This window comes from Bipolaris sorokiniana (assembly GCF_000338995.1).
Source record: "Bipolaris sorokiniana ND90Pr unplaced genomic scaffold COCSAscaffold_1, whole genome shotgun sequence".
In the NCBI taxonomy this organism is placed as follows: Eukaryota; Fungi; Ascomycota; class Dothideomycetes; order Pleosporales; family Pleosporaceae; genus Bipolaris; species Bipolaris sorokiniana.
This window is the reverse complement of record NW_006911895.1, coordinates 1092386-1109709: the sequence shown is the minus strand read 5'-3', so window position 1 is coordinate 1109709 and position 17324 is coordinate 1092386. Positions and strand designations below refer to the sequence as shown.

Genomic DNA, 17324 nt, shown 5'->3' with positions numbered 1-17324 from the left:
CCCCCCCCCCCCCCCAACCACAACCACAACCACTAACACTTCCCCACACACAGCACCCACACTCAAACCACCACAACCCCCATAACCCTAACCTCAGGCTTCTACAAAATCACCGCAGGCCCCGCCAAACCCGCCAGCTACACATTCGAAGAATCAAAGTACGTACTCAGTGGCCAGATTGACGTGCTGGACTGTGCAACGGGCATCACGCATCATCTAGTCGCGGGGGACTTTGCGTTTTTCCACGTGGGCTCAAAGGTTGAGTTTTCGACGCGGAGTGCAGGCATGGCGTTTTATGTTGTTACGAGGGGGGTGAGGGTGGAGCATGAGGGGTTGAAGGGGAGGGAGGAGGGAGTGGGTGGTGGGAGGGCCAAATTGTAAATTGGGGGGGAATCGTTAATTTGAACATAGATGGTTGTAAAGAAAAAGACGAATGAGTTTAGAGAGGAGGGATGTGGGCTGTGGGGGAAGGGGGGTTTTTTTTTTTGAAAATAATGGGCTCTGTTTGACATCTTTTGATATTTCAAGGTGAACGAGGTGGGATATCCTAAACATCTAAGTTATTTTGACTCGCCAACGAGGAAGGAAGGAAGACAGAAGAAGAAAAACATGATTGCTGTCCCCCCCTATTCATGCACACATACACCCCTTCCCCCCCAAAAAGTCACGGCGGCGTTAAACCAAGAAAAACAAAAACAGGCCGTTACCAGAATCTAACACATATTCTCCCCCCCTTCTATCACACACCCTCCCAAAACAACAGATGATCCAAAAAAGAAGAAGAAGAAGAAGAAGCGAAAAACAAAATCAAGCTCCAACACCGGGAATACTAACATTCCCCGCCGCTAAATTCAGCCCACCACCTCTACTCCTCGGCCCCACAAACCCTTGTCTCTGTCGTCCCGTACGTCCTCTACCCAGCCAATTATACTTGAGTTCTTTATTCAGCCGCCCAATCTTTTCCTGCGCATCATCGCTACTCTGCAGACTAACAAGTACAGAGACGCATTGGAGCATGCGGCCCACTGTCTCAGTAACTTTAGTGCTATCCATGGGCTGTTGGCGGAGCGCTGCCGGGGGCATGTTTTGGGTGTGCGAAGTAGGCGGGGGATATAGATGGGCGACTGTTGGGGGATGCTGTGAGGGGTTCGAGGAAAAGGAACCAGCGGATGTGTTGGATGTTGCGCGGGAGCGGGTGCTGGCAAAGGTCGAGGAAGTGATGCTTGTTGTGGATTCGAGGTAGCCGCCACTACTTTGACTGGTAGAGTTGAGACTACTTAATTGTATATCGTTTGCGCTTCCGGCAGTGCCAGGGCGGGTATCGTGGGGTATAGGTGAAGGTGACTCGAGACCTGCGTTCAGGTTTTCCAGCGAGAGTCGTGAAAAGATTGCCATAAGCGCTTCGTAGCGCGGTAAAATGACGATATCGCGGAACATGAGAAGGGTCATGCGGCGGACTTCGAGTTCGCCGAGTATGGGTATATTCTTGTGATTTGGGCTCTTGGTGTTCATTTCGTCAGGGAGCATGACGCCCCAGAATTCGGCCGCTTGGGCCGATGTCATGATGCCGGAGCCTCTAAACTCCATGTCCAGAGGGAGAAAAACAGCCTGAAGAAAAGGTAGTATGGTGGTGAATACAACAAGCCACATCTCAACGAGATGCGGGATCAACCTATCGTCAGGAACATGTCGCAGGGTTTGGTCCAATGAGCCAAAGCCGGTTTGAAGAAGCTCGTTGAGATCCTCGATAAGAATAATAGGAGAGCGCTTGTGGATACAGCGCTTAATGTGAACAGTGACTAGAGCGTTGAAATCCTCAACAGGAGGCCGCGGGTCTTCGCCTTCAAATATCAACAGCACTCTTGCTTTCAACAACGGCCACGCATCGTCCGGCGACAAACCGTGTATACCAAATGCGCTCCCCAAATGAGACATTTCCGACGTATGTGATAGTGCCTGTCCAGGGGTAGAGAGATTTGATGCCGTCGTTATGGTGCCTGCTAGCAATGGCCACTCGGATCTTTCTATGCTAAACGACTGATTGCGCTCTCTATGCGGCGGCTCCAACTGCGCATCCAAAAAGGCCGCCGCCTTTTCTTCCTTCTTTGCTCGTCGCAAGTGACGCCCGCCATGCCTTAGATCCAAGCCCGTGACCGAACTCGCAAATGTACTCGAGTGTCCTGGCGACGAGGGCGCTGCGAATGAATACAGGGGTTCAGGTGCACTTGGGTTAGTGGGCTTGGAATTGCTGCTGGCCGACGAGAGCGGAAGAGCAAAGCTGTCTCCATCTTTCAGCTTATGTTTTTGCCGCGACAAGAAATGGTGCTTATGCTTTTCCTCTTTTCGTTCTGGCAAGGAGTCGTTTCGCGGAGGAACAAGAGTCGATGTGGACGCGTTGGCCGAGGAGTAGAGTGAAGCATTGGCACTACTTGTGGTCGAGTCGATCAGGCTTGTCGTCGAGCCGGCCATCATCATGCGGTTCAGGGCCTGGGAGCTGTGTATACCAATGCCAATCTTGCCAGGCGAGGGTAGGGCCTGGTGCTTACTCTCTCCGCGATTGTCGACCTTGATGTTCTTGGGCTTGGAAGAAAACAGCTTCATCTTGCTCTTGCCTTCCTTTGGCTTCTGCGAGGACAGGTCTGGTGTCGACGCGGGCTTGGGCGAGGCATGAGCCTGGGCTTGGGCCTGGGCCTGGGAACCCTCGACACCGGGAGAGTTCAGCGGGCTTCGTGGAAAGGCAGCATTCGCGGCCGTGGTGGCCGTCATTCTGCTTGCGGCGACGGGGTTGGGATAGGTGACGCCATTGGTGCGGAAGGTCATGCCCTGGGCAGGGGCGGCCGGGGGACTCTGGGGCTGAGGGCGTTCGATGGGCGCGGCGTCTGACGAGGCGGGGATGGTGGTGGAGCGCTTGCGGTAATGCTGGGGATTCTGGGCGTATGCGGCCTGGGCAGCGATCTGCGAGGCAGTGAGCTGGCTCTGCGGGGCCATGGCGGCATCCCTCTCGCGCACCGGGCTCTCCTTCATGGAGCTCAGGCTGGGTTCGAAGTAGCCCTGGGACCGCTGGCGTGGCCGATGGCCTAGGTGCGCGCTGGCAGCGTGAGGCTGGCTTGGGGCGGCATCGCGCGTAATGGCGGGACGTGAGTAGTTATGGGCAGGGAGCTGGCCAGCAGTGCGCGACTCTGTTGTAGATGTCGGCGACTTGAGCGATGAGGGCGAGAGGACCGAGGTGGGCAGGGGAGCGCGTCGCTGTTGTTGCTGCTGCTGGGTCGCGTAGGGGCCGTCCGAGTCGGACTCGTCGAGAGAGACGGGGCGGCGGACAATGGGCGTTGCTGGCGGGGGAGAGGACGAGGGCATGGTGGGCGGCGATAGCAGCGGGTGGGTTGCTTTTGCGACCCTGTGGCTGCTGCGGCTTGCAGGGAAGGTCAGGTAACGGCAACGGCGTATGGTGTGGATGCGGATGCGCGAATGGATGCTATATGGATCGATGTCGAGGGAGGGCGCCTGGCAATCGGGGCTCCTATTCCAGCGCTCGCATGGCCGGCATGGGGACGGGGAGCGTAGCAGATGCAGGCGGTGCCGTGTGCCAGCAGCATCGAGGGGACGGGGAAGCAAGTGGGTGGGTTGGCAGAACAGTCGACGTCGATTCACACTCCCGTTGTTCCATGGCCCGCTAGCCCTCCACTCACACACGCACACGCCCCGCCCTTGGCCGTATCATTCTTCTCCTTCTTCTTCTTCTTCTTCTTCTTCTTCTTCTTCTTCTTCTCCTCCTCCTCCTTGTCCTCCTTCACCACCACCCCCTACATATCCCTCCCCCCGACATAAAATATGCCCGCCCTAACAGCAACCTACGCCTCTCCCACATCCCCTTCCCACTCCTTTTCTTCCGACCTCCCCGCTCTGGCTTCACCACCCTCGACTGCCGACCGCGTCGCCTACCTGGCTGCGCTCGCATCAGCGATGAAAACCATGCAAAAAGACGTCAACGACTTCCTCACCCAGAAAATGGCAGACGACAAGGCTGCCGACGATGCAAAGGACGAGGAGACGTATGGCGAGGAGGTGGTCGACGACGACTGAGCGCATGCACACATATACAAGACAGTTGCTATTCGATTCATGGGTATATACTATCCATACAGACCTTCTACGCGCCATCACCGCCATCCCGCCGCCCCAGTCGTTCTCTTGCCCACGCTGCCCCGCATGCATCCGCTGTGCACCACGCTGTTGTCTGGGAATACGCGAATCGCGCTTCCGCCAAACCGCTTGTGGCAGACGGCACAATGCCGGTCCTCGTCAATCACCACTCGTCTATTCAATCCACCCGGCACCTTGCGTCCGTATTGGTCTGTCTTGTTGTCATTTCCAAGTAGCATTGCTGCCTCGACTGCCACCTTTTCTACTCCTCGCAACCGCGAAACAATGCGCTCTTCGTTGAGAAGCGAGTTTGCATTGCGGATCCGTCCAAAGAAGTACGACTCAAGATCCTTGACGGGCAGACTAGGCGGGATCAGATCCAGGGTTGTCGCTGCTGGCAATCGTGCGCCGTGCTTGGAAACCAGTTCGAGGGCAGGAGGCCAGTTGGGTTGGTGTGGAGGTGGCGGTGAAAGATACAGTGATAGGAGCACGTGATAGATGGACAGCTCAGTGTCTTCAATTGTCCCTTGAATGTTTGATCCAATCTGTGGTGATCCGATCTGCGGTGAGCGGTTGGGTGGGAGAGACGATGGTGGTGCTGTGTAGACTTGGTTGCAGTATCTACAACATGTTAGCTTTGTGTAGCCGTCACAAGTTCCATATCTAGACTTACTCCTCGGCTTTCTTGTAGTCCTTCAGCTGGAACACATAGATTGCCAGTGCTTGCTTGTGCGATCCCATCTTGCTCAACACAATGGCACGTGCTTCATAGTAATCCGCATCTGATAGTCCCTGTCAGTGTCTGCAATCCAAATCAATCCCCAAGTAACAATACATACCGTTAGCCGGAAGTTGCTGAAACACACGATACCGATTGTACTGTGCATTGCCCTTCTTCAAAAACGTCTGCAATCTCTCCTTCCAATCCTCCTTCTCCTCCTCGTTAGCAAAATCCCCGCTCTTGAGCCTTTCCAGCAGCAAATCAACCAGTCGCTGGTGAAAGTCGACATTAAGGTCGTTGAGTTCCTCGATAATGTGCTCTAGGTACCTAACCGCCAGCTTGAGATCAATCTTTTGCAAGAAATCGAGAACCCGGTCTCTCGGCAGCGTCTCCGCGTTTTCCGTGTCCGCAAGGAACACTTCCATTCCGAGCTCTGGATTCACCTGCAGCGGCCATTCAGCATACTCGAGAATGAGATCAATCAGCTCCGGAGGCAACGCCTGTAGGTAGCCCACCGTACGCTGTGGCCCCTGCAGCGCAGACGAAACCTCCTCGTCCGCCTCGTTCTTGCCAAACTTCTCCAGCAATTCTAGTGCCTGTCGATGAAGCTTTTTGCCGTGCAAAAAGTCAATCAGATCCGCGTACCGGCCAGTCTCGTACAGTTTTTCCTGAACAACGTCTGGCTCACAAAAGTTGGGGAGGCGGAACAGCGAGCCTGCTACACTGGGATTCGCAATCATGTACGCCCGGAACAGGGTTGTGTCCACCAGCTGCGCCACTTCGAGCAGCTTGGCCTTCCAGTCTACCGGACCCTGCAGTGAAGTCTCTTCGATGAAAATGTGAAAAGGTGGCTTCTCAGCCTCCAACTGGCTGCCGCTAGGTGTGGGCAAGGGCTCTTTCAAGTTCCCCTCTGTGTCAATGTAGCGTTTAATCTGCACACGACATTGTGTAAGGAACGACTGCAACGCACGCACAGAGTCTTTGAACTCCTTTTCCGACACTGCTTTGTCGGGCTGGGCTGGATCCGTTGTCCTCTTCTTGATACTACCCTTTTCTGCCGCCGCCTCGTCTTTGACAGCGCCAGCCCGGATAGAGGCAGTGTCCGAGTCGACCTTCTTGTGTCCACCAACACCAAACCGGCCCATCATCGATCGCCCAATCGTTGCAGCAGCAGGAGTCGTTGTTTCTTCAGATTCCTCTGTAGGCTTCTCCCCGTTTGTTTCCTCCTCCTCTGTAACGCTTCCATCGCCCTTGACGCTCTCCTCCGGCGCCAAGTTTCCAGCTATCGATCTTGGATACAGGGCAATGACGCGCTCGGGTGGTGCTTTTGCGTCAATGAAGAGCTCCATTGCCTCGCGATACTTTTTTAGATCAAACAATGCTTGTGCCTTTAGTATCTGAATCTCCCGTATTCTTTCTTCTTTGTCCAGAAGCAGAGTGTCTTCGAGCATATTGAGAAGACTTAACGCCTCGTCATAGCGTCCATTAGCGACAAGTTCATCAATCTGCGTCTCATAGCTCTGTGCTCCCATTCGCCATATGCATCGATCACTGGCGACTAAGAAACCTTTACCCGCATGGGCCAGACTAATGTTGGGTTGGGGTACATGGAGGAAGTTGGCGTTGGGCAGCGGGATGAGCTGTAGCAGGTTAAGTGTATCCGGATTCCTGATTTCCAAACTTCCTTTTGAAGGCGGCTGTAGCGTAAGCATGTATGGGTACGAGTAGGCGATGGTCTCAGGAGCAGTTTGCCAGGGCACCTGCCGCTTGTCAAGGGCGTTGCCATCCGTATCAATAAACAAGCTGTTGACATCCTTGGCCAACAACATCTCGCCCTCTCCAAGCCGTGTTGCCAGAGGCTTCGGTACCCAGCTGCCCATGCCCATGTATCCCATGCCCGAAGATGACACTGCACCAAAGCGCGCCCCGCCCTGACTTCCATTCTCTGCGAGTGCACCTGGCTTGATGATGTCTTGTACCTCCTGTGTTTCAATATCGACCATGACGAAGCCAGGGTCCATGCCAGCGACAATTTTGGTGCCCGTAGCCCACGTCAAGCTCTTGACCGACGCAATCAGTGATATCTCCACAGCGTCACCTGTCAACTCCATGTCCTGCCATGTCCATAGTATAATCTTTCGCTTCACCGCAACAGCCAGATGGCTCACAATTGACGGGATCCCAGTCGATGGATCCTTGACAATGTTGCTAGCCGCGGCAAATGTAGTGGCGCCTCTTGTCTTCTCCAGCCTCTCCTGCAGCGCATACGTTTGGATGTCGTGGATCGAGACATAGTTGTCCGACAGCGAGATGAGAATGTTGGCTTCCTTGATGATGGCTAGCTGCTGTATGGGCCGGCGCGAGAACTTCTCTTCCTCGCGGAGAAGGTCTGCGGGCTTGGGCTTGGGCGTCGGGGGCTGCTGCGGTTGACCGTTCTGGTAGCCATTTTGCTGGCGCTCGGCTTCGACGTCTTCGATCTGGTCGTTCACACGGTATATGCGCAAGGAACCCGTGTTGAGTCCCACAAGCACGCGATCGCCTTGTATTGTTAGCCAAGTGGACCAAATACTCTATAGAGGCACGCTCTACCATATGCGAGGATCGACTCGATCTTGGACTTGTCGCGCTGTTTAAGCTCGACAATAGGCCGGGCAGTGAACGCAGAGAGCATGGTGGCTATTACTCCAAGGGCTGATTCATTGGGCCCGGATGTTGTCGCTGCTATGCGACTGCTGTTGCGCGCACCGAGAGCTTCATGGGCAGTGCCGGCGTGCGTCTGAGCTGGGCGGTCCATCGTCATGGCCACGGAGCTTTGGCCAGGGTCCAGCCACGTGCAGCCACATCACTCGAGCATACCACACACCGGGTACTGCTCCAGCAGCTGATTGAATAGCATCTAGAAGTAAAACAGGGAAGGGTAGTTTTGAGACCAGATACTTGTATTGGTATTCTACCTAATCTAACTAAGGTGCTCTGCCCGATTAATGGGCACAGTAGAGCGGCGAACAGAATGAGAGTGGGTGTTGCTGCATGAGCGAGTGTGTTTATGTGAAAAGTGACTTCAATCAGAAACTCTGGAGTACACGATGAGGGAGAGCATTTGCCATTCTATATCATCTCCCCCATTTTCACACCCGCTGACACGCCACTCGAGTGGGCACATCCAAGGGCCATTCGCCGCCACCACCATCCCTAAAACGCATGCATAAACAAGTCCCGGGCGCAAGCGCCTCACAGGATCAACTCAGGCGGCGTTCAAAAGAACGCAAAAACCAACCCTTCATCCAGAGGGACGAGGATGCTTCCACCCGTACACAAACACAAAAATGTCGACTTTCAACGTCAACACATTTCCCCAATCTCCCAGCGCGGTCCTCTCGAAAAACATTGGAAGTAAGGAAAATGGGAGGAAAGCACAACACTTGTTACCAATCAGCACATCAACCTCTCCCTTTCTCCCCCCAGCAACAGCCGCAAGCAACGGGTGCAAAGCATACAATTCCAGAAGTGGGCCGGTGGGTTGAATGGGAGAGAGAGAGGTGTGGCGAATGAGCGAGTCATGTCCAACATATTGCCGGATCATATTCAGCACACATCGCTACTCTATTGCGTCCTTGGACGACAACACTATGTACGCTAAGAGGTCACCTGTGCAGCGCGACAAGCGGGCAAGCCACGGCAAGGCGCGCTGCGGCGGTGATGCAGCGTCGAGGCGTAGCAATGTTGGCCAAGGGAAATAGAAAGTAGGAGGGCTGAACAGAGAATCGGGCGTAAGGGACCTCGGGAACAGACATACTCAAGGAGATATGCACAAACCTCATCATTTGATGGAAAGAAATCTGCAGACAACGCACATGCAGTCTCAGGAGACAAGGAGACTGCACGTAGGTTTGACGTAGGGATAGTTGTCTGCAGAGCTTCACTGTCAAACTTCGCGATGAGGGGATATCGATCCAACGCGCAGCCCGCAAGAGAGAGCAGTGACACAAGACAAATAAACACAAAGAAATACATATTGGCTGGGTATGTTGAAAGAAAAATAACCAAAATGTGAAATCAAAAACACCGACACATGCGAGCGGAGAAGCAAGCTTCATCAACGCAAATGCATGTGCCCAAACCCCTTCTCTGGAGAGCGTTTCCGCATCGTCACCGAGAAGGGGGAAGAAAACTTCAATCGCAAGTTTCGGTCTGAGCAATTACGGCTCATCGCAGGTCGGTCAGGTCGATAATTGTCTAGTAGTGTATCCAGCCTTGGACCGGTTGACTCAGAAGGCAAGCCGAAAGGTCAGGTGGTTCAAGGCTGGGTTACTATTGTTCGACAAATACGGATCTTAGATGAAAGGATTCTGCTGCTGCTTTTCCTGTGGATAGGGCGACGGCGCATATTGATTCGAGAAGGGACCAGTGCGGTCATCAGCAGGCGAGGGATCAGCGAGCTGTCCATGGCTACTCGTACGCAAGTGTCCTGGTCGCGCCGATTCAGTCACCGCATGTGCACCAACACGGCCAACCTTTTCGGTTGCAGGCTCAACGCGACTCTCTTGTTCGAACGTTGAAAAAGGCCGGGGTGCAAGCGTATAGGGCGCTGCCTTGTTGACATTGTAGTCGTTGGGCACATATTGCGGTGGCGCGGTAGTAGGGTAATCGGCAGCAATCTTGGACTCGTGGTCCATGGCAGGGTTGACGGCATATGGATTGCGTCCTGTTTCTGAATAGTCGCGACGGAAGAGATGGGTTGAGGCGTAAACGAGGCCACCGATGGCTATAAAAAGCCAGATTAGAACTAGGGCGGTGGAGATGAGCGCTTCAGTTTGAATGCCGCTCATGAGTTTGGCGATAACGCGCTCAACCGATTCAGTGATCTCATCTTTTGCTTTGCCACTGGGGTCAGCAAGAAGTTCGGAGGCCGAGTCTGAGTCGCCCTTTTCGGCAAGGGCACCAAGAGAAAAGGTGTCGTTAGCGACGCCAGGGAACTGGACGTGCGCATGCTCTTGAACCCAAGTGAGGCCGCTTTGGAAGCTGGCGATCTTCAGCCCAATCAAGCAGTTAAGTACTTCCTTGATCGGGTCGTAAAGCACAGTGCCTCCGAACGTGTCGTTGAGCGTGGTGCTCATCTGGTCGACGAATGCATTCAGAGTATCGTTGACTGCAGTCGTACTGGTGTTGACCCAGGAAACGATGTCGTCGTTGAGTTTGCTATCCAAGTCACCAACGGCGCTGTTGACACTGTTGGACCATGCCATGGATGCATTGTTGAGCGAGGCGACAGCTTTTCCGGCAAAGTCAGCGACTTGGTCCGTGAGTTCTGGGGTTTTGTCCTCGATGGCCTTGAGCAAAAGGTATTGACAGAAGCATGCAAAGAGGCCAGCGAGACCCAGAGATAGCAGAAACAGCATAGGGACGGAGGTGGCGTACGCCCAGGCCCAGCGCATGACGGCTTGTCGGCGAGCTGAGCCAAAGCGCCTGCCGAACCATAGGCCAATGCCGGAAGAAGTTGGGCGGGACGCAAGATAGACGACGTCCATGCCTTCGTGACCCTCTGCGAAGAGGGTAGCACGATCTTGCATCTTCCGGTAGCGGCGCATTTCCATCCAAGCCATGGGTGCGCAAACAAGGACAGCGGCAACAATGAGCACGCCAAGAGCGATCTTCCGTGCTTTGTAAGCCAATTCAATGAGGTCGTTAAAAAAGTTATTGATTGAGTTGCCCTCGGAACAGAAGGTAAGTGTCTCCTTCTGTGGCACTGGAAGAACGGACCGGTCGAACTCGAATGTGTTCATGCCCCTGATCAACTTCTTGACTTCCTCAAAAGGCGTGCGGATAATGTTGTCGGTAAAGTTTTGCACCTCTTCGAAATTAGGGATTGACTGATTGAGCTTCTTGAGACCCTCTGTCATGCCGGGGGACAGCTTAATGCTCTTTAGCTCTTGGATTTGCTCGTCCAGGTTGATTGTCGGTGGGATGAATCCCGGAGTGTTAATGTTGAATTTTTGCAACATGGAATTGATGCTGTCTGAGACGGACTTGACAGTGTCGCCCATTTCTTCGGTGACCGAAGTGATGGTCTCATTCACTTTCTTATTGACGGCCTCGCCAATTTCAACAGCGGCGTGTAGGCTGCCGCTAATGGCAAGGGTGATGAGGCAGAGATAGGTGTTTGTCATCATGTGGATGACGAAGAGGACAATCTCTTCGACACCAGTGACGGTCATCTCGAGCATCGTCATGAGGGCACTGACTGCCTTTTCAACTCCGAAAGCTGTCATTTCGTTGAGACCGGGAGACATGTAGTGGGGCATCGAGGCCATGGAGCTGCCAATCTTCTCGACTTGGGTGCAAGCACTAAGGGCTTCCCGACGGGCGGAAACAAGGCTTGAGTCAGTGCTTGCGATGGCGATGAGTAGTCGCACAAGGATGAGGAGCAGGAGAATCGTCCAGCGGTTGATCCATATCTGGGAGAGCCTAGCTCGAAGGCCGAGGTATGGTTTGAAGTTTGGTGTTTGGTTTATTGTAGGTCGTGGTGCATCTTGCGGTGGGTAGTAGTCTCGCATCTCATGACTATCGCCAGCGGACATTGATGGAGGCACAGGTGGGAAGGGTTGCTGTTGGTTCGCGGAGGAAGCCATAGCGAACATGTATGGTTGCGAAACGCAGGTCTGGTTGAGATATTAGAACGGGAAGAGGCTCGTTTGGCTGTTGAGTTGGAGAGCAAGATGGGCAAAAGCGCCGTTGTCGATGTAGGCCAGCTAGATCTTGAATATCTACCACAGATGGGTGGCGAGGTAGAGAATGGAATTAGGCGGAAGTAGTGAAATGTAAGACAATAGAGAACAATAGAAGAAGAAGAAAGAAAAAACCAACGCTCCGTACAATGCAATAAAGGAAACAGAAGGTGAATGGGTAATGGGTGAATGTGGGTTTGGTAGAAAGAGAGGGAGCGAATGAATATCTACTTGACAGTGACGAGAATGAACAGGCTAGACGTACCGCGAGTGAGCGAGGACCAGCAGCAGGCCCCCGACCGGGTACCAATGGCACCGCGAGAAGAGGCCTGCACGACCAGAATGTTTCGGCAGAGCATACAGGCTGCTGAGGCTCAAGTTAGAAGCAGCATTTGTCGGTAGGGCGGTGGCCCGAATAGGCGCCCGCAGAAGTGGAGCAAGCCACTGCCGGCCAGTCGTCTGCGAGCCCGCTGGCCGGGCTGGCGAGGGCTCGAAACAAGGCGCTAGAACAGCAGCGTCTGGCGGCGTGAGCTGTTTGGGGCTCGAGTGGCTGTCGTGACTTGTCGGTTGGGGTGTTGTCGTTTGCTCCACGGCTTACGCTCACGGACGTGCGCACGGTGGCCGGGACGAGGGGCAGACCCCACGCCCTGGTTGTTGGCGTTGGCGGCCAGCGCAGCACGATGAAGATGTTGTCGAGCGCAAGGGAAACACAGCCTCTGGGTGTCGGTCGGTGGCAGAGGAGGTGCTCGAAGCACGGCAGAGGTGCGCGTCGCCGCCATTTTGTCCTGTCGCCGCATGGCAACCGCATCGAGGGCCTGGCCTTGTGGCGCCGCTATGCCCTGTTTTCTGCGCTTTGCAGCCCACAACACGTCATACCATCATCGGCCATGTCGACCCTTCTGCTTCAACCCCCGGCCTGTTCCTCGTGGCCTGTTCGAACTGACATTCTGTGTACAGCTGATGCTCCGCTGATGCTCGAAATAGCCCCTGGCATTAATTCGAGAACCAGGCGCCTGCGTTGCCCGAGCGAAGGCCGCAAATACACGACCATGGCTTTGCATCCACACGCTCCCCTGTTCATGCGTGGCTGCGGCGTAGCGCTCTCGTGGGGAAGGCGTGGCCCCGTGCGCGGCCATCGATCGCTCCTGCCCAATCAACGCCTTGGCACCCACAGAGCCTCAAACATGGCGCCGCTCTGCTTCCAACCTCATCTCTCGTGTCTTGTATACGCTCTTGGCCTGCACCATGTCTACCACCGTAAAACAACTCTCGTTCGCTTTCTACCGTATATCTATCTCTCTGCCAGCCTGCCTGTCTGTCTCCATGGCTGATGGCTTCCTTCCTATCTGCCAGAGCCACTCTACTTCTCTCGCCCCTCTTGGGCATACCCAAGTGCCTTAGAAGGCATTTATATCTCATACTAGATCCATCAAGTAGCCATATTCAAGGAAATATCATGCAAAGTCGCTTCTTGTTCAAGCTCAGGCATTCACCCGGTCGCAGTTGCACTGTCTGTCTACACACTCGCCGTATCCACGCTCTCAATGACACGTAAAATGCATCTTCTCGCTTCTCTACCACCTATTTCTCCTGTTCCTCAATATTCATTGTTCAAGCGCGCCCTATCTTCTGTCTATACTCACCAGTCTCACTCTACTGGTCACCCTAGTCCATAGCGCTGGTCGTTGCCCTTCTTTTTTTCCTTCTCCCGACTCGCCATGCAAAGTGAAAGGTGAGCAGTGAGAGAGGGCGGAGATAAACGCAGATCGAATTTTTTTTAACTCGCGTCTTTCTGGTCTACTCTGCAGCACTCTGGCCATCGCCTTCGTTGCCTGCTATTACAGACCGCGCGCTCTGTAGCGACGACATCACTTTTTCCTACCACGTGATACTCGTCTTCAGTCACATCCACGCCTCTCGTCAGCCAGCCGTCGAGACCTCATCGTCAAACCTCGGAATTTGAGTCTTTTGGATGCGCCAGAAGACCTTATCGACTCTCGTTCAGTTGCGCTAGCCATAACCCACCCCAATCTCCTTACTAACTGCGCTGGTCGTAAGACCACCGCTCTCATCACCCGCATCGCTCTCAATGCCCATAGGCGCACCGCTAAATACACCGCTCATCAAGCAGGCATATTCATACTCTAGTCTCGTGACCGCTGCTATAGGCTGCTGCTGGAAATATAATAATCCAAATCCACACAAACACAGGGTGTATCTTTGACTCACCACCCACAGTTCTTGCTAGGCAAACCCAGTGAAAACAGTTATTGATATCAGGCAGCGATCAATCTCACAAAAACACAAACATCCACTCACCCTCTTCCACATCTAGGAGTTTCCCTACTTTTGTGAGGCCCGGACTCTCAGGTATGTGACAAGAATGACATTGCAACCCATTATGGCTTTCCCCAATGGCCGAAGGCGGTGACAACTCACTTCATCGCCCATTGGCGCGTTTGAGCGTGGGAGGAGTGTCTTGTTTGCTGTCAGAATATACATCACATGTTTGCGCAGCATGCTCACATTATCTACAACTTGCTAGACGGTGAAGCATTCGCTATGATTTCACTGTAAAGTAAGTGAATGAAAGCTAACCACCCACGAGAACAGTCACAGTGCTTAAATTGTATTCTGACATTACCTCACCGCCAAATTGTTCACTGTCATTAGTTCGTGAGGGTATTTGGATACACAGATTGACCTACGACTTCTCTTCTTTCCCAAAACACTCAATTCTCACGTTGTTCAACAACAGTTGCGCAAAGTTTGACGATAGTGGAAAATTCCTTTGAGAGCAGTGTGTCACTAGCGACGTATAAGCTTATAGACTCCTATCCAATGGCAGACTCTGTCAATCCTGTAAAGGGCGAGAGACCAGGCAAAAACGAAAAGCATTTACCGTTCGACATCAACAAACCCCAGGTGACATCACCGCCGTACACGGGAAGCGGTGACACCCTTCATGACGACGAGGCTTGGGATACCTACTCCAACCAAGATGATGAGGCAACTTTCAGCGGTTCTGGAAGCCCGAGGAGTTTCGACTTGGAGGGCCTGAGTATTACAGATGAATATCCCCACTCCCACCAACGCAGCGGAACGGGCCACAATCATCCTCTCAGTAATCCCGCAAGCCCAGAGACCCTTAGCCTGAAGAACCTGAGCATCACAGACGAACACCCTCGCTCCCGCCAAGGCCATGGAGTGGGCCACAGCCAACCTTTCCAGCGTGGTCCAAGGTATCCCAACGTTAACAGGTACGGTCCTCCTGGACGTGGTTTTCACGGCCATCACCGACAAGGCGCTGCGCACGCCGGCAGAGGTGGTTCTACAGGTTTCCGCAACCCCAACCCACCACTGGGTCCCGATGCTCAGATGCACCAAGACTTTCTCACGGTTCGCAACTCGATGCGCCGTCAGTTCAAGAACTCAGATGTAGCCAAGTGGAAGTTCAACGACTATGTTGCACATTGCGAAGCAATGACTAGGTCAAAAGCCAACAATCTCACACGTCAAACCAAGACGAAGGAAGAAGCTGGAGAGTATTCTTCAGCCATTCCCCCAGAAACTCAGGCCTTTTTGCGTCGTTGTGGCCTTAACGGCAACTTTGATGAAGTTGGCAACTCTGGTCGTGTCCTTGGAGAACATACGATATGGTGCAAGAATTGGCAGAACGGAAAGGAAGAGGTTGCGCCCTGGCCTTCCTTCTCTGAGATGAGGTGGGAGGGTGACGATCGGGCTAAGACAGGCGTTGGCCGCTTCCTCCCGTTGCCCCGCGAACCTGGTCCTCCAGGTCTCACATGGAGCCAACTCCCTGCCATTGAGCAGTACCCCATGGATCAAGTCTTCCAGATCCCAACTATGGAGGATGTCTACCTCCCTGTCGACCCTGACATTGAACCCGACTATGAGTACCTCTGGAGTAAAGAGCTAGAGAAAGAGATTGACGGCCTCTTGGAATCCTGATCAGTTTTGGAAGCTTCCAAAGACGTTGATCTGCTGCTGTGATCTGCATTCATATACCCTTGACTGCCAAAGTCACGGTCCACAGGCTCTCTTTCGTCTCGATCAGAATTCTGATTACGTCTCGATTCGGTTCGTGCCTACCCACCGATTCGAACACTAGTTAGGACAAATGTCGTCAACTGACCTGTGTCTAGCTTCGTTTCCCCTTCATAGGACTTTCAAGAGCGAATTCTTTGCACCATACCCATTGGACTCCAGACATTCCAACGAGTTTGGTGTACCCGCTCGTCTTGCGTTAGGCATTTGCATTGTACCATAATTCTTCTTTCCTCCCTGAAAGAATATCCCATTACATCACAACACAGCTCACAGATGAGATGTCTGATCTCCCTGAGTTTCTCGGCTCGTGGGACTTCACAGCGCGATATCATGACGGTGTTTGATATCACTCTTCCTGATTGGACGAAGAGATAATAGGGAATCGTGGATTAGCAAGAAGGCGTTTTGTTTTATTCAATTGCTTCTGTGATAATACCCGGACTGTGAAATCGGGGCAGGCTATTGATGGCGATGGCAGCGAATTCCTTTATTCAAACTGGCTGAGTCCAGGACTTTGGTCTTAGTCCGTTCTTGTACTTTGAGTTTTCCAATACATTACCCCCTAGCATGAATGGGGTACCCTCTCTGCGTTTCAATTGACCATGTAATGTCTTTTCCGCTCTTCCTCGAAACCATCAATGTGACATGGCCGTTGTCGTATAAGCAAAATTCCTCCTCAATCCCCCTCACTCAGTTTCACTAGCCCTATATTTCGTCCTTCTTTTGCAATGTCTTTCAACAACCCCATATAACTGGAACGATATTTGATCTTATCCTTTCATCACGCCTGAAAACTACGCTTTGGCCGATATTGTCGATGTTCAATTCGAGTCTCCGCTCCCCACACACCCAAGACTGGTAGTGGCTTGCACTAAAAGCTACTGTCCGGAAATACCGTGGCACACAAAATACGAGACAGTACTTCACACCCACAGACGCCTGCCCGATGGGTGCTGGATTTGTTTGTTGTGATCCATCGGCGCTACTGCGGCTGGAGTCTTACACCTCACTCCTTCAAGATCCTTCATCTTCCAGAGGGACTACGCCCTGCAAAACGGTGCCATCTTCGCCATCGCATATGACTGTCCGAACCTCTTCCATATAGCTGATATCCTAGCCCGAGGGCACGGTGATGATGACAACAGCAGTAGATAATGCGGCCGCTTTGGGGTCAGACATGTTGGTGATGATTGATGAATGAATCTCGTGTAGAGCCCCGTACTCTGAACGACTGGATTTCCACACACAGCAAAAGAAACAAAAGAAGTGGTATCTCCAGAAGAGCAGAGAAAGCAGCAAGAAGAGTATCTTTTAAAGTATCTCTGAAAAGGAAGAGGAAAAAGACGGTGAAGTCCCAAACAACATGACGAAAACATGCAGGGCCCCCCCTACAAATATATCCTTACCATCTCTCGGTGCTCGCCCTCAGTTGAACAACGAGGGAAAAGGGAGCAGAGCCAATTGGAACCTCCGCAAGCACGACGTTCCATCTCTAATCAAGATTCCGGGCATCGTCGGGCGGGCGCGCCACCAAACAATGCGGTTTGCACCTTTTCTTCCCTCATCGGGTGCCTTACCGCGAGGCCCCCATCATCCCCACTAACGCTTTTGCGTTATCCCCCTCCCTCCCAAGTCTCACTCAAAACATTCCCTTTTTGCCAGCGCATCAA

The 17324-nt window shown here is 53.1% G+C and overlaps 6 protein-coding genes across 6 annotated transcripts in view; 2 read left to right on the top strand and 4 right to left on the bottom strand.

Moving 5' to 3' along the window:
* Positions 1–381, top strand: part of COCSADRAFT_131005 (uncharacterized protein) — a gene marked incomplete at its 3' end in the record, with an annotated part of 1270 nt that extends 889 nt beyond the window's left edge. The window contains exon 3 of the mRNA XM_007696508.1: positions 54–381. Within this exon, the coding sequence (XP_007694698.1) occupies positions 54–381 (328 nt within the window). The remainder of the gene's footprint in view (positions 1–53) is intronic.
* A 114-nt stretch (positions 382–495) lies between these two features.
* COCSADRAFT_32084 (uncharacterized protein) lies at positions 496–3625 on the bottom strand. Its single transcript, XM_007696007.1, has one exon. The coding sequence runs from the start codon at positions 3352–3354 to the stop codon at positions 808–810; it is 2547 nt and encodes an 848-aa protein (XP_007694197.1). The 5' UTR covers positions 3355–3625; the 3' UTR covers positions 496–807.
* A 96-nt stretch (positions 3626–3721) lies between these two features.
* On the bottom strand, positions 3722–7623 carry COCSADRAFT_195173 (uncharacterized protein). The gene is made up of 4 exons (XM_007696507.1): positions 7451–7623; positions 4980–7400; positions 4814–4922; positions 3722–4761 (listed from the first exon to the last, which is right to left on the bottom strand). Exons 1-4 carry the CDS (start codon positions 7530–7532, stop codon positions 4158–4160), a joined length of 3216 nt encoding a protein of 1071 aa, XP_007694697.1. The 5' UTR covers positions 7533–7623; the 3' UTR covers positions 3722–4157.
* Positions 7624–8459: 836 nt separating this feature from the next.
* On the bottom strand, positions 8460–9076 carry COCSADRAFT_209102 (uncharacterized protein). Its single transcript, XM_007696506.1, has one exon. The coding sequence runs from the start codon at positions 8956–8958 to the stop codon at positions 8506–8508; it is 453 nt and encodes a 150-aa protein (XP_007694696.1). The 5' UTR covers positions 8959–9076; the 3' UTR covers positions 8460–8505.
* Positions 9077–9195: 119 nt separating this feature from the next.
* COCSADRAFT_166337 (uncharacterized protein) lies at positions 9196–12365 on the bottom strand (the record flags this gene model as incomplete). Its single annotated transcript, XM_007696505.1, has 3 exons — positions 9196–11520; positions 11852–11915; positions 12226–12365. 3 exons carry the CDS (start codon positions 12363–12365, stop codon positions 9196–9198), a joined length of 2529 nt encoding a protein of 842 aa, XP_007694695.1.
* A 2062-nt stretch (positions 12366–14427) lies between these two features.
* COCSADRAFT_341273 (uncharacterized protein) lies at positions 14428–15723 on the top strand (the record flags this gene model as incomplete). Its single annotated transcript, XM_007696504.1, has 2 exons — positions 14428–14525; positions 14712–15723. 2 exons carry the CDS (start codon positions 14428–14430, stop codon positions 15553–15555), a joined length of 942 nt encoding a protein of 313 aa, XP_007694694.1. The 3' UTR covers positions 15556–15723.
* Between the last annotated feature and the right edge of the window lie 1601 nt (positions 15724–17324).

Excerpts from the sequence above, each read along its gene's own strand:
- COCSADRAFT_32084 (XM_007696007.1), bottom strand. The coding sequence starts at position 3,354 with ATGCCCTCGTCCTCTCCCCCGCCAGCAACGCCCATTGTCCGCCGCCCC.
- COCSADRAFT_195173 (XM_007696507.1), bottom strand. The coding sequence starts at position 7,532 with ATGCTCTCTGCGTTCACTGCCCGGCCTATTGTCGAGCTTAAACAGCGC. Across the intron at positions 4,923-4,979 it reads TCAGCAACTTCCGGCTAACG|ATGCGGATTACTATGAAGCA; the intron begins GTATGTATTGTT and ends AGGGACTATCAG. Across the intron at positions 4,762-4,813 it reads GACTACAAGAAAGCCGAGGA|ATACTGCAACCAAGTCTACA; the intron begins GTAAGTCTAGAT and ends AACATGTTGTAG.
- COCSADRAFT_209102 (XM_007696506.1), bottom strand. The coding sequence starts at position 8,958 with ATGAAGCTTGCTTCTCCGCTCGCATGTGTCGGTGTTTTTGATTTCACA.